The sequence below is a fragment of the Phyllopteryx taeniolatus genome, chromosome 18 (assembly GCF_024500385.1).
Source record: "Phyllopteryx taeniolatus isolate TA_2022b chromosome 18, UOR_Ptae_1.2, whole genome shotgun sequence".
In the NCBI taxonomy this organism is placed as follows: Eukaryota; Metazoa; Chordata; class Actinopteri; order Syngnathiformes; family Syngnathidae; genus Phyllopteryx; species Phyllopteryx taeniolatus.
Window position 1 is genome coordinate 3,337,803 of NC_084519.1, and position 12,211 is coordinate 3,350,013.

General features: G+C 43.5%; 1 protein-coding gene and 1 long non-coding RNA gene across 4 annotated transcripts in view; one reads left to right on the forward strand and one right to left on the reverse strand.

Annotated features, from left to right (window-relative positions):
* The window catches only part of LOC133467910 (uncharacterized), a 152,851-nt gene that overhangs the window by 94,309 nt on the left and 46,331 nt on the right, over positions 1–12,211 (forward strand). For all 3 annotated transcript variants that reach the window (XM_061753068.1, XM_061753069.1, XM_061753070.1), the window contains one exon: positions 11,928–12,098. In XM_061753068.1, the coding sequence (XP_061609052.1) occupies positions 11,928–12,098 (171 nt within the window). The remainder of the gene's footprint in view (positions 1–11,927; positions 12,099–12,211) is intronic.
* Positions 2,621–3,300, reverse strand: LOC133467923 (uncharacterized). The gene is made up of 2 exons (XR_009785327.1): positions 3,170–3,300; positions 2,621–3,083 (listed from the first exon to the last, which is right to left on the reverse strand). It is a non-coding gene; the product is annotated as an uncharacterized LOC133467923 (long non-coding RNA).

A 12,211-nucleotide genomic window follows, 5' to 3' on the forward strand; every position in this document is an offset into this window, starting at 1 on the left:
CATGAAGGCAACGGCGCGCTACTTGTTTACATTTAGACGAAGAAAAACAACAGCTTTCATGTATTGTACTATTTGTCTGGCACTGTCTGCACAAACGTGGATATTTGAGATATTTCAGAGAAAATTCCATTCCGTAAATTGCAGATATTTTTTTGTAGTTTTGACTGTGCATAAATACACACATCGTCAGTAGTTTGTGTACATTCACATTTTATTTTGTATTTTATTTTTTATTCATGCTGTAGTAAAAAAAATAAAATAATCATCCATCCATCCATTTTCCGAGCCGCTTCTCCTCACTAGGGTCGCGGGCGTGCTGGAGCCTATCCCAGCTGTCATCGGGCAGGAGGCGGGGTACACCCTGAACTGGTTGCCAGCCAATCGCAGGGCACAGAGAAACAAACAACCATTCGCACTCACAGTCATGCCTACGGGCAATTTAGAGTCTCCAATTAATGCATGTTTTTGGGATGTGGGAGGAAACCGGAGTGCCCGGAGAAAACCCACGCAGGCACGGGGAGAACATGCAAACTCCACACAGGCGGGGCCAGGGATTGAACCCGGGTCCTCAGAACTGTGAGGCTGACGCTCTAACCAGTCGGCCACCGTGCCGCCTAAAATAATCATGTTACTCACTATTTACTCAGTACTTAATAATTTCTCTTTCTACTCTTACTCAAGTCATTTTTTGGAGGACTACTATTTACTTGGTGGCCGACTGGTTAGCACATCTGCCTCACAGTTCTGAGGACCGGGGTTCAAATCCTGGCCCTGCCTGTATGGAGTTTGCATGTTCTCCCCGTGCCTATGTGGGCTTTCTCCAGACACGCCGGTTTCCTCCCACATACCAAAAACATGCATGGTATGTTGATTGAAGACTCTAAATTGCCCGTAGGTGTGAATTTGAATGCAAATGGTTGTTTCTATGTGCCCTGCAATTGGCTGGCGACCAGTTCAGGGTGTACCACACCTCTCTCCCGCAGATAGCTGGGATAGGCTCCAGCACGCCCGCGACCCTAGTGAGGAGAAGCGGTTTGGAAAATGAAATGGCTGGATACTATTTACTTGAGTCACATTGTCAAGTAACAGTACTCTTACTTGAGGACAATGTTTAGCTACTCAACCCACCTTCGGAGCGGACATCCGCTATTACTACTCTTACGTTTAAGCACCAATTTTGCTCACCAGATCAGACAATGTCGTATTTGTTGCGCTGGTCTTTTCGCATTGAGGTGCTGCGGCTCGTGGCACTGGTTGTGGTCCCAAGTGGAACCGCGGAGCACACGTAACATCGCCGAAAAGAGTTGATCCGCTAGTACATTTTGTCTTCATTAGGAAACGCGGCTACAATTATCTAGTTTACTGATGTTAGTGTTAAATATATTACGCGATGGAGCGCTAAGGACTGTGTCACAACAGAATGAACTTCAAATCAGAATCATCTTTATTTGCAAAGTATGTCCAAAAAACACGAGGAATTCGTCTCCGGTAATTGGAGCCGCTCTTGTAAAACGAGTCAATTGACAAACACTTTTGCGACAAAGACATTAAGAAAAACATTCACTGATCAATAAAGGGTTGCTAGTTATCTGATAATGCCGGTACATTTTTTGTTTTTTTTGTTTGACAATTGTGCAAAAAGATGCAGTCCTCTAGCACTTGGAGCAGTTCGAATGACTAATATTGCAAGAGTCCGGTGCAATGACCATTGTGCAAAGGGCGCCAAGACTTCAGAGTAGTACGATAATCTTGGACAATGTTGATTGTGCAGATGGTGCAGATACTCCTCTGTCAGTGTGCAAATGGAGCAGATGCTACTCTGGCATGAGTGGGCAGTATTGGTCAACATCAGATATGCAAATAGTGCAGCGTGGTGAGACTACTACAGGGAGTGCATGAGTAATATATCATTGGCCCGACAGAAATGTGACAACAAACGACAAAAAGAAAAAAAATTGCAAGCATGTTGCAATGGAATTGTAGGTTACGTGCTTAAGAAGTTGATTGCGAGAGGGAAGAAGCTGTTAGAATGTCTGCTCGTTCTAGTTTGCATTGATCAGTAGCGCCTACCTGAGGGAATTCAGAAATGGCCAATAAAAACTGAAAATATTGTACTTAATATTTTCTGGGAGGATGCATTTGGGATTAGCTTTTGAAGTTGTAATGGTGAAAAACATGAAGTGAAACAGATGATTTGAGCCAATTCTTTTCCAGAATGAGAGTGCTTAAAGAGGATGCTGTGTGTGGCACAGCTTGAAGGAGGCAGATGGGCCTGGTTAAAGCTCGAGGCCAGAACAAAAAAATAAAAACTAAAGGCAAATTTAATTTTAAGTTTGTAAATCAACTGTCAATTAAGTTTTTCTGCACGAAATGTATTTTTTTTTTTTGCCTTATTGTACTCGTGCCTCTTCCAGATTGCCGAGTTTGTTAAAATCCAAAACTATTCTCTGCAAGGACTCGGGGACACCCCAAAATATTTTGTCACCTTTTTCATGCCTTTGGCATTTGCAGACTGATATAGTTTTCATTTTATACTGAAACATTTTCACAATACTCCCATGTACCTGTAGGCTAGTAGTCTTTTTAGCATACAATCACTTGAAACAGTTTATCCCAAAAATAGTATCAAGGTAAAATGTTTTAATTGTCAGACAGATGTTACATGAAACTGAGATCAATCAACCTTCAATCATGCTGCAGCCATCAAGACAACGGTACACTTCAAACATTCACAGCGAACACACCGTCTGTTGAGTCATCATCATCCATTCTGTCATTCTGGTAGCTGTTGCACATGTCAGACGTGAAGATTCTCATTCGGTTTGTGGTTGGAGTCGTTCTGTTGGCCCTTGCCGCTCATGTGGCTCGGCTGGTCGCGGCTGAAGGCGTCGTTCTTTTGGCCCTTGCCGCTCACAAATAGATTTCACCCAAAGATAGAGAGGATAGACTCCACCATGCCCACAACTATAGTGGTGATAAGCTGTATAGAAAATAGATTGATGGAATAATGCTCCCACCTGGAACACCTTTTTTAACCAGAGTATTGGACTCATCTTGTTTAACCCCAGCTGGAAAACAAAGGCCTGAAGACACAAGCTCATTTCAGTATTTGGAGATGCAAACATTCTGTTTCCAACACAAATATGGTTCAAGAAATGCTAATAACCACCTTTTTCCATCAAGACAGCATGTACCAAAACAACCAAGAACCAAACAGCAGCCATCACTTCAGTGACAGTTGTTAAGGGGACTGACTAGAGGAGCTATTATAGCAGGTGACGAGACCACAGCTGGTGCTCGTATGCTCTAATTAGCACTCGGCATGCCGAGCCAACATAATTATTTTTTTTTTTAAAGTTCTACCCCAAATGATACAGATTTAAATATATGTTGCGCTCCTGGCTATTATATGAATATGTCCAACACAAAGTATATTTATCGACCAAAAACATTTTGATTTTCTCTCTCAAGAATTGAATTCTGCATTTATAAAAACTGGAAAAAAAGTAAACAAAGTAGCAACCCTTTTTGTGAGTCATGATAATTGTCGAGGAAGCATGGTGATGTATAGCATACGTGTAAATCAGTCGCCTTTCGGTGAAATTTGCTGTTTTGAACTCAGAATAGGCCATTTACGTGAATCATATGGATCCGATGAGTTTTTCCAGTGGGGGGGGTTGCCGTCGTCATATGCTGTTTCGTATTCCATGAACACTGGCAGGTGGATCCATTCCACACATCCACCATCCACACAGATGTAAGTGTGAATATTAGTCCGCGGCGGACTAATATGCGAGCACATTGTCCTGAGGTTCCGCCTGTGCGCTCAGGACCTGCTTTGGATAAGTCACTCATGATGGGCACGGCAGTTCTTTTGCTTGTACTGAATCATTCGAATCAGTCTTTTAAAAAGATTTGTTCAGAAGATTCGTTCACTGAATCGTTTAGTTATTTTTCACAAAATCATCCAAGTGCTTCCTTCAGTTAATGTTCCATCCCTGAGGTTCACATTCACTCAACACATTCACCTAAGGACTATGTCTTGTTGTTGTCATCACGTATTGTAAACGAGGAAAGGCAGGGAGATTTAAAAAATCTATATAATAATTACCGTAATTTCTCGTGTATAATGCGCACCCATGTATAATACGCACCCCAAATATTGTCCTCAAAATTCTGGAAAACCCTTTGACCTATGTATAAAGCATTTTTACAATGCATGATTTTGCTTCTACCCATATGATCAAAACATGAAGTATCTGTATTTTGTTAATAATTATTCTGAAATTGAGCACTTCATTTGAGCAAGCAATCCTTTTTTTTAATTTACTTGCTCTTATTTTGAAATTAACAGCCCTACTTTTTTATTGATAAATTAGAATACACACTGTTGTGCTCATATGTTTGATTAGACAGGCAGAATCTGTAAGATGGGTACAATTCTTTAAAGAAAACAAGGACCAGGCGAAACACATTTAATTTTATTTTAATGGGATTCAAATTAAACGGTCAAGCACTTCAGAAAAGCATTATCATTAAACAAAACATAACCATTAAGAAATTAATGATGGTTGTTGTTCAGTGAGTCATATTCAAAATTCTGCCAGGGTATGTAAATTTATGAGCACAACTGTACATACATGCAGTCATACGTACGTACCCCTGTCATATTGGAATGAAAGTGTAAGCGACACTTTCTTTTTATAACCACTTGATGGTGGCATACATTTATAAAATGTTAAAGTTTTTTTTATTTGCCCCTATACCTATGTATAATGCGCACTATTGACTTTTGACAATTTTGGGGGGGAAAAAAATTGCACATTATACACGAAAAATTACGGTAAGTTAAATTATCACCTACCTATCTCTCTCTCAGCAAGCTCTTGAACACCCGGCTTTGGTTGTGACTCGTGAATATGCGTGCAGTGAGCTCATCTAATGAACATCCTTCCGCTTCCCCTAAAGTCCAGCTAGGTTCTAGCGGCCAGCGTGATTTTTCTGCATTCCACCGTGGTGGACAGCATCACTGACACCAGCCCCCGCCACCAGGGTTTTCTGCTCACTCACCTCACTGTTATTGTCATCTGATTAGTGCAAAGCGTCTTTGAGTGTCTTGAGAAGCGCTGTATAAGTTTCATGTATTATTACTATTATTATTATTTATTTATTCTTCTTATTATCCATCCATCCATCCATTTTCTGAGCCGCTTCTCCTTACTCGGGTCGCGGGCGTGCTGGAGCCTATCCCAGCTGTCATCGGACAACCCTGAACTGGTTGCCAGCCAATCGCATGGCACATAGAAACAGACAACCATTTGCACTCACAGTCACGCCTACGGGCAATTTAGAGTCTCCAATTAATGCATGTTTTTGGGATGTGAGAGGAAACCGGAGTGCCCGGAGAAAACCCACGCAGGCACGGGGAGAACATGCAAACTCCACACAGGCGGGGCCAGGGATTGAACCCGGGTCCTCAGAACTGTGAGACTTCTGGACTGCTTCGAGGAAATCTGGTCCACCATCCGGCATCTCAGAAGGGGGAAGCAGTGCACCATCAATGTATAGTGGGGATGGGGCGCTGCTGACCTCGACTCGGGACGTTGTGAGTGGGTGGGGAGAATACTTCGAAGACATCCTCAATTCCACCGACACGCCTTCCCATGAGGAAGCAGTGTCTGGGGTCTCTGAGGTGGTCACTGAGTTGGTTAAAAAGCTCCTTGGTGCCAAGGCCCCAGTGGTGGATGAGATTCGCCCGGAGTTCCTAAAGGCTCTGGATGTTGTGGGGCTGTCCTGGTTGACACGCCTCTGCAACATCGCTTGGACATCAGGGACAGTGCCTCTGGATTGGCGGTGGTCCCCGTTTTTAAGAAGGCAACGGCACGCTACTCTTGTTTACATTTAGACGAACAAAAACAACAGCTGGCGGCACAGTGTGCGACTGGTCAGCACATCTGCCTCACAGTTCTGAAGACCAGGGTTCAAATCCCGGCCCCGCCTGTGTGGAGTTTGCATGTTCTCCCCGTGCCTGTGTGGGTTTTCTCCAGGCACACCAGTTTCCCCCCACATCCCAGAAACATGCATGGTAGGTTGATTGAAGACTTGCCCATAGGTGTGAATGTGAGTGCAAATTGTTTCTCTGCGCCCTGCAGTTGGCTGCCGACCAGTTCAGGGTGCCTCTCGCCCGAAGACAGCTGGGATTGGCTCCAGCACACCCACGACCCTAATGAGAAGAAGCGGTATGGAAAAGGAATGGATACTATTTACTTGAATCACATTGTCAAGTAACAGTACTCCTACTTGACAATGTTGGTCTACTCTACCCACCTCTGGAGCAGACCTCTATTGCCCATCTTATGTTTAAGCAATATTTTTGATCAGACAGTGTCATATTTGTTGCGCTGGTCTTTTCAAGTCGAGGTGCTGCAGGTCGTGGCACTGGTTGTGGACCCAAGTGGAACCGCGAAGCACACATAGCATCAGCGAAAAGAGCTGCTCCGCTAGTACAGTTTGTCTTCATTAGGAAACACGGCTACAATTATCTAATTAGTTTACTGATGTTGGTATTAAATGTATTAAGCGATGCTACCAAACATCCTTCCGTATCCCCTAACGTCCAGCGAGGTTCTCGTCGGCCAGCGTGACCTTTCTGCTGTCCACCGCGGTGGAAAGTGCCGAAGTGCTGGTCCGGCATTGTCAACTGATCACCACCTGGTGGTGAGTTGGCTCCGATGGTGGGGGAAGACGCTGGTCTGACCTTTCAGGCCCAAACATATTGTGAGGTTTGCTGGGAACGTCTGGCAGAATTCCCTGTCAGAAGGAGTTTCCACTCCCACCTCTGAACTTTGCTCATGTTCCGGAGGAGACGGGGGACATTGAGTCCAAGTGGTTCTGTTGGCTTCATCAAGCCGTGATCTCCAACTATCACTGGAGAAAATCAGCACCTCCAAATCTGAGACCATGGTCCTCAGTCGGAAAAGGGTTGCGTGCCCTCTCCAGGTCGGGGATGCGATCCTGCCCCAAGTGGAGGAGTTAAAGTATCTTGGAGTCTTGTTCACGAGTGAGGGAAGAATGGAACAGGAGATCGCCAGTTGGATCGGTGCAGTGATGCGGACTTTGTATTGGACCATTTTGGTAAAAAAGGAGCTCAGTCGAAAGGCGAAGCTCTCAATTTACTGGTCGATCTATGTTCCTACCCCCATCTATGGTCACGAGCTGTGGGTCGTGACCGAAAGAACAAGATCTCGGATACAAGCGGCCAAAATGAGTTTCCTCCGCAGGGTGTCTGAGTTCTCCCTTAGAGATAGGGTGAGAAGCTCGGTCATCCGGGAGGAGCTCAGAGTAGAGTCGCTGCTCCCCCACATTGAGAGGAGCCAGATGAGGTGGCTGCGGCATCTGATTCGGATGTCTCCCGGACGACTCTCTTGTGAGGTGTTCCGGGGACGACCCAGGACACGCCTCTGGATCCCCCCGGAAGAGCTGGATGAAGTGGCTGGGGAGAGGGAAGTCTGGGCATCCCTGCTAAAGCTACTGCCCCCGCGACCCGACCTCCGATAAGCAGAAGAAAATGGATGTTGGATGGATGTTTTTATGTGCTTGACTGACTCATCATTAGCCGTTAGCTTGAAGAAACGGCTGCTCGTGAAAGCTATCCCCATCAGGACTTGCGTTTAAAATCACTCATGAATACTTTCACTGCGTAGTACGTCGTTCCTTGCGCAAACAAATCACTCACCGTACCAGTACATGGCTCCTTATCGGATCACAAACGAACGAATCACTCGTGTCTTACTGATTGCGAACGATAAGTTCAACGAACAAATCACTCTTCAGTTCTTTAGCTCTTCAGTACACCAGTTCACTGAACTGATCGTGCGCGAGACTACTACAACTTCGACTTCCGCATTGGGCCCTGTTTACGGCAATGCAATTTAAGCGCTAGTGACGTTTAAGTCGAGTTCACCAATCAATCGACACAAGAAAGTCACATGACCTCACATAACGTCTTCTATTGGGCTTCCCGGGCATAGGTATTCACACTAGATAAGCCAGCCCAGCTGATCGTCGTGCCTAAATGGCCATCATTTTGGGAAGGTCGTCTTTACCATGAAGGCAACGCCACGCTACTCTTGTTTACATTTAGACGAAAAAAAACAAAAGCTTTCATGTATTGTAGTATTTTTCTGGCACTATCTGCCCAAAGGGGGATATTTCAGCCCACTTATAACTTGAGAAAACACCGTGCAGTAAATTGACATTTTGCTGTAGTTTTGACTGTGCATACACACACACACACGCACACACACACAGCAACATCAGAATTTGCACATTCAGATATATCCATCCATCCATTTTCCAAGCCGCTTCTCCTCACTAGGGTCGCGTGCGTGCTGGAGCCTATCCCAGCTGTCATCGGGCAGGAGGCGGGGTACACCCTGAACTGGTTGCCAGCCAATCGCAGGGCACATAGGAACAAACAACCATTCGCACTCACAGTCATGCCTACGGGCAATTTAGAGTCTCCAATTCATGCATGTTTTTGGGATGTGGGAGGAAACCGGAGTGCCCGGAGAAAACCCACGCAGGCACGGGGAGAACATGCAAACTCCACACAGGCGGGGCCAGGGATTGAACCCGCGTCCTCAGAACTGTGAGGCTGACGCTCTAACCAGTCGGCCACCGTGCCGCCCACATTCATATATATATTTTTTTTATTGATGTTAATGCTGTGGTTAAAAAAAAATACTTTTTACTTTTACTTGAGTCACATTATTGTCAAGTGACAGTGCTCTTACTTGAGTACAATATTTGGCTACTCTACCCACCTATGGAGTGGACATCCTCTATTGCTACTCTTACGTTTAAGCAACATTTTTGCTCATCAGATCAGCCAGTGTCGTATTTGTTGCACTGTCTTTTGTATTTTCACGTTGAGGTGTTGCAGGTTGTGGCCCTGGTTGTGGTCCCAGCGGAACCGCGGAGCATATGGAACATCGGCGACAAGAGTTGATCCTCTAGTACATCTTGTGTTCATGAGGAAACGCACTTATAATTATCTAATTAGTTTACGGATGTCAATATTAAATTTATTAAGCGACAGCGATGTTAGGGATTATGTCACAACACAGAATGAACTAACTTCAAATTCATTATAGTGAAAAATGAAGTGAAACATAATGAAAAATGAAGTGAAACACACAATGATTTTAGTCAAGTCTTTTCCAGAATGAGTGAAAAAAGCAAAGAAATGAGGCAAATTTAATTTTAATCTTAAATTTCTACATCAACATGTAGTTGAGCAGTGTAAATAAATGTTTTTCTGCGTGAAGAAAATGTGTTTATTTTGCCTTATTATACTCTTCAGATTCTTCCAGATTGCTTAATTTATGTTAAAATAAAATTAAAAAATCTCTGCGGGGGTCCGGGGGATCTCCCAGCCAACCCCAATGTTTATTATTTTTTTGGTCACCTTTTTCATGCGTTTGGTGTTTGCATTTCTGATATATATACAGTGGGTACGGAAGGTATTCAGAACCCCTTAAATTTGTCACTCTTTTTTATATTGCAGCCATTTGCTAAAATCATTTAAGTTAATTTTCACATTAATGTACACACAGCACCCCATATTGACAGAAAAAAAAAAGAATTGTTGAAATTTTTGCAGATTTATTAAAAAAGAAAAACAGAAATATCACACAGCCATAAGTATTCAGACCCTTTGCTCAGTATTTAGTAGAAGCACCCTTTTGAGCTAACACAGCCATGAGTCTTTTTGGGAATGATGCAACAAGTTTTCCACACCTGGATTTGGGGATCATCTGGCATTCCTTGCATATCCTCTCCAGTTCTGTCAGGTTGGATTGTGAACGTTGGTGGGCAGCCATTTTGAGGTCTTTCCAGAGATGCTCAATTGGGTTTAAGTCTGTGGCTTGGCCATTCAAAAACAGCCACGGAGTTGTTCTGAAGCAACTCCTCTGGTATTTTATCTGTGTGCTTAGGGTCATTGTCTTCTTTGAAGGCGAACCTCCGGCCCAGTCTAAGGTTCTGAGCACTCTGGAGAAGGTTTTCGTCCAGGATATCCCTGTACTTGGCCGCATTCATCTTTTCTTCGATTGCAACCAGTCTCCCAGTCCCTGCAATTGAAAAACACACCTACAGCATGATGCTCCCACCACCATGCTTCACTGTTGGGACTGTATTGGACAGGTGATCAGCAGTGCGTGCTTTTCTCCACACATGCCACTTAGAATTAAGGCCAACAATTTCTATCTTGGTCTCCTCAGACCAGAAAATCTTATTTCTCACCATCTTGGAGTGCTTCAGGTGTTCTTTAGCAAACTACATGCAGGCTTCCATGTGTCTTCCGCTGAGGAGAGGCTTCCGTCGGGCCACTCTGCCATAAAGCCCCGACTCGTGGAGGGCTGCAGTGATGGTTGACTTTCTAGATGTTTCTCACATCTCCCGACTGCATCTCTGGAGCTCAGCCACAGTGATCTTTGGGTTCTTCTTTACCTCTCTCACCAAGGCTCTTCTCCCCCAATTGCTCAGTTTGGCCGGACTGTCTGATCGTCCCAAACGTCTTCCATTTAAGTATTATGGAGGCCACTGTGCTCTTAGGAACCTTAAGTGCAGCAGAATATTTTTAGTAACCTTGGCCATATCTGTCCCTTGCCACAATTCTGTCTCTGAGCTCTTCAGGCAGTTCCTTTGACCTCATGATTCTCATTTGCTCTGACATGCACTGTGAGCTGTAAGGTCTGATATAGACAGGTGTGTGGCTTTCCTAATCAAGTCCAATCAGTATAATCAAACACAGCTGGACTCCAATCAAGGTGTAGAACCATTTTAAGGATCATCAGAAGAAATGGTCAGCACCAGAGTTAAATATGAGTGTCACAGCAAAGGATCTGAATACTTATGGCGGTGTGATATTTCAGTTTTTCTTTTTTAATAAATCAGCAAAGATTTCAACAATTCAGTTTTTTTTCCTGTCAATATGGGGTGCTGTGTGTACATTAATGAGGAAAAAAAATAACTTAAATTATTTGAACAAATGGCTGCAATATAACAAAGTGAAAAATTAAAAGCGGTCTGAAAACCTTCCGTACCCACTGTATAGATAGATAGACAGATAGATAGATAGATAGATAGATAGATAGATAGATAGATAGATAGATAGATAGATAGATAGATAGATAGATAGATAGATAGATAGATAGATAGATAGATAGATAGATAGATAGATAGATAGATAGATAGATACTGTACACGGATGTTTAAGACATCAGCCTCAGAGTTTTGAGGACCTGGGTTCAAATCCGGCTATTACATAATGGTGAGACCATGGAATTACAATAATCCATCCATTCACCCAGTTGCTTAACTGCTTATGTGCTGGCGCATATCTCAGCTGACAGACAATCGCAGGACATATATCAACAAACAACCATTCACACTCACATTCACACCTACGGGCAATTTAGAGTCCTCAATTTACCTACCATGCATGTTTTTGGGATGTGGGAGGAAACCGGAGTACCGGGAGAAACCCCACACAGGCACATGAAGATCATGCAAACTCAACACAGGGAGGTTGGATTTGAACCCAGGACTTCAGAACTGTGATGGGGATGTGCTAACCAGTCAATCACCATGACACTTATAACAATAATTAAATGGTTAATTACATGCACAGTAATTAAAGTGACATTATCACACAATATGAAGCATTTTTTAGTGAACCGTACTTTTACTTTATATGTGGTACTTTTTGGTGACTATTGTAAGGGAGTGGTTACTAAAAATCTATCTAAATTGTGCCAAATAGCCAATACCCTTTCGGCATTGTAAGTAATTGAATTATAACTTGAAGACTAATAAGTGAGATCGAGGCTAGGAAGATAATCCTTATCCTCTTCTTATTGTAGTTTGCAGTCCAAGCAGTAATGGTTTCCAGTGCACGTGTGAGGGTCTGTTTCGTTGGTCATGTGACCAGTGTTTCCTGCATGGATCATGTGACAACATCACAAATGACACATGTGGATGCATCAATGCCATTCCCTCTGGTGGACAATATTGCCAATCTGTGGATCAATACAGTAAGAGGTTTTGAATCAGTAATGTAGTAATACACAAAAAAGTTTGCCATTCAAGTTCAAAACATTTTGGTTAACAATTTTGCATAATTAGCATGATATTCACTTGTTCCCTT